General features: G+C 55.4%; 1 protein-coding gene across 1 annotated transcript in view; it reads left to right on the top strand.

The window, feature by feature from the left end:
- Nucleotides 1-961, top strand: part of LOC104270722 (alpha-1,6-mannosylglycoprotein 6-beta-N-acetylglucosaminyltransferase B-like) — a gene marked incomplete at both ends in the record, with an annotated part of 4,438 nt that extends 3,477 nt beyond the window's left edge. Inside the window, 2 exons of the mRNA XM_009865157.1 lie at nucleotides 37-201; nucleotides 792-961. Of these exons, the coding sequence (XP_009863459.1) occupies nucleotides 37-201; nucleotides 792-961 (335 nt within the window). The remainder of the gene's footprint in view (nucleotides 1-36; nucleotides 202-791) is intronic.
- Between the last annotated feature and the right edge of the window lie 2,406 nt (nucleotides 962-3,367).

Raw genomic sequence — 3,367 nt, 5'->3', positions numbered from 1 at the left:
CCTACACTCCAAACGCAGAGTGTGCTCCTTTCCTAGGCAGCTTTCCAGAGTGACCTGGCTCCCCTGCTGGAGCTGATCGGCACGGGCAAGGAGTCCCTCAGCTTCATGAAGAAGAGGATCCGGCACTTGGCCCAGCAGTGGCTGCGGGCGGCTCGGCGGCTCGAGCAGAAGCTGAAGGGCCGGCAAAGGGACCAGAAACAAGTACGAGCAAATTGCACGGGGCCAGGGAGGGGGTTGGAGAGGAGAGATGGACAAGTTGAGCCCTTGGAGACACAGGGAGTGAAGACTACTGGGAGGAAAATTCATTTATGGGAGCACTAGGGTCTGCAGGGTTGGTCTGTGGTCCCTGGGTATTTGGAGTGTCTCAGGACTGGTGATGCTGAGTAATGGGCTGAATTTTGGAGGTGGGTCCTGGTGGCAGACAGCCCTCAGCAGCAGGCAGGACATCTGGCACATCTCCTCTGCGGAGGTGCCGAGGTCACTGGCCCTCCTGTTCCTGCCCTTTGGTCCCTGTGAGCCGGGAGATCAGGCTCTGGTCCATGGGATGGACTGTGATATACATTGGGAAAAGAGACCTGGTCCCAAGATACAGAGCATCAGCTGATGGGAGCCGGTGAACTCTTGACTATTGGGTCTTTATTTTTTGGACACAGACCCCTTGTCTTTACAGCCGACTGACTTCCATGAGTAATTACAGCATGCAAAAGGAGCTGGAGGGGATCAGGGACCATAAGTCACTTTGAGCCTTGGTTCCTTTTCCCCGCCACTGACCCTTCTTCTTGTCTCTCCAGATCTTGATCCAGATTGGCTTCCTGACGGAGGAGTCGGGGGACGTTTTCAGTCCACGGGTGCTGAAGGGGGGTCCGCTGGGCGAGATGGTGCAGTGGGCTGACATCCTGGCTGCCCTCTTCCTCCTGGGACACAGCCTGAGGGTCACGGTCTCCCTGAAGGAGCTGCAGAGGTGGGTGCTGCAGTGCTACGGGTGCACAGCTCCATCTGTTCCCCCTGGCCTGTGGTTGGGTGGCATCGGGTTCTTGGGTGAAAGCACGAGATCTGCAGAGGCTTGGGGGTGGCTTTTCCCCCACCTGCATCTTGTCCATGGATTTGCCAGAGTTGTTGGAGCAGTGAATCTGCTCTCTTCCTTCCTTCCTCCCCTCCTTCCTTCCCTCCCTCCCTTCCTGCTCTGCTGCCGGGCAGGCAGCTGCCAAAAATAATCTGCATCCCTTGCAGGGGACGTGGCAGCCACCACGGAGTCCCTCCTCAGAAGGTGCTGGTGGTGGCCTGGGGACCTGTGGGGGAACTGGCCGCTGATGAGGCATTTCCCACCGAGGGGTGGGCTCTCTCTGCAGTGGGATGTGGGGTGATGCAGAGTGAGAGTGTGAAACAGCTACACTGGGCCACCCGACAAGCGTATCTAGCCAGCACCCTGTCTCCAAGAGGGACCAATATTAGATGGGAAAAGTAAGAGGGAGAAGATAACAGCGTGCTGCCTTTCTCTCTGTGGTTACTGGGCTGACACTGCTGCCTCCTGTCACCCCACAAGGTTTTCTCGCCTCCTGTGTGACACCTCCAGTGCAGGGCAAATGCCAGGGAAAATGCAGCTTAGGATGGGTTGTAGGTCAAGAAAAGCCTGAAGCTGCCTCGGGGACTGGGCAGGTTTTGGGTGATGCTAAGCCAGCACTGGCTGCATAATGAGACGTGCTGAAAAGGGAGTGAAAGAAAAACAACAATCCTGGGGAAAACCCAAAACAAACAAAAAAATCAGCCCAGCCCCTGCGGCATTCAGAATTAATGAACGGAATTAGCTCCTGACTAATTAACTCAAAAAAATAATCCTGGTCCTAATGCAAAAAGCAGCAGCTTCTCGAAGAGGCGGGCGTGCATCACACGATCTCTGCGTGGTGTGCTGAGCTGAACTGACGGGCTAAATAGTATCCCTGTACTCGAGGCTGAAAGAAGTTAATGGCTGGGAGGGTTGTGGTGGTGGCGTGTGGCTCCTGCCTGTGTGTGTTTAAGGAGGACCCTCACGGTGGTCGTTCGATAAAGGGAAGTTGCTGGCAGGGGGGCTTGCAGCATCTATTTCCTTCAGAGAGGGTCTGGAGAGAGCTGCGTTGCTGCCTGCAGGATTTTGCCTTCCTCAGAAGTGCAGGAGCTCTGCTCATCCGTTGGCAGTGACGTGACCTCTTCGGAGCTGGATATGGACGTGTCCCCTGGGAATGGCAGCTCCATCTCTTCCGCTCTGTAGGAGCAAGCGAGCCGGGCTGGCGCTGCACTTCTTGAGCTTCGCTCTGTCCCACTGATAGAAACCGTCCCCACCTCCCTGAGTGTGTGTCCTGTGCCTGGCTTTGATGGCATTTTAAATGCTGGATACCACGCCGTGGGCCCAGCTCCACACTGATGGGGCTGGGGCGAGCACAGGGCAGGGCGTGGGGCCATGGCCGGGTCCCCTCTGTCTCTCTGGAGACTGAGCCCAGAGCTGACTGGGACCTTCCTGCAGCTCGTTGAGAAAGGGGTCCTGCCCAAGGGGAAGACTGAATGGTACCAGGAATCCTGGTTGGTGCTTTGAGGATCTCTCGGTGATGCTGCAGCTGGTACAGCATTGGCGGTGGCCCCGAGCGGTGGCGAGATAAGCCTTCGCCCAACCACGAGTGAGCAGGAGGCTTAGCAGGACACGTGTTATTAATCCTGAGCTGTGCTGATAGTTAACCTTGGGTTCTTCCTTAAAGCCTAGAGGGTTGCCTCTAGCCATGGCTTTGGGCAGGGGCTGGTAGGCAGAGAGCTGGGGGATGCGTGAGGGGCCGAAGCTAAAGCTGTGTCCCCATGGAAGGGGCAGCCCACGCACGCGGATTTCTTATCCCTCCTGCTCTGCCGTGCAACCTCCTGAAGCAGCAAAGCTTTGCTGTGCTCTAGGCCAGCCTTAAAGTTGTCTTCTCCCATCTTACTGAGCTTGCAGCAGGGCAGGCTTCAGTGTCGGGGTGGGTTTGGGGATGTTTTGCTCCAGCAACGTGAAATGCTGAGGCCGCTTCTTCTTTGTTTTGCTTCGACACCCCCTGCTCCTTTCGTGGCTCAGAGCTGTAGCTGCTTCCTCCCAGCACAGCTTTCACAGAGCAAAGGCTGGTTGGTGGCCATAAATTATTCAGTATGGAATAACCTCTTTCCTGCTTTGTTTTTGTCTCTTCAAATTCCTGAGCTGATTTTTCTACATGTATTGATCATTGGCAAAGGATCACTGGAAGGTTTGACTACATACACTTCAGCCAGGAATTATCTGAGAGTTGTTCATTATTAGCATCTATATTGATTGCAATGCAGCAGTGCCCAGAGACAGCGGTCAGGTGTAGAGAATCTAGTGGCTGAATGGTTAGAG

The sequence above is a fragment of the Apaloderma vittatum genome, unplaced genomic scaffold (genome assembly GCF_000703405.1).
Source record: "Apaloderma vittatum isolate BGI_N311 unplaced genomic scaffold, ASM70340v1 scaffold38642, whole genome shotgun sequence".
Classification (NCBI taxonomy): Eukaryota; Metazoa; Chordata; class Aves; order Trogoniformes; family Trogonidae; genus Apaloderma; species Apaloderma vittatum.
This window is presented reverse-complemented; position numbering and strand designations above follow the sequence as displayed.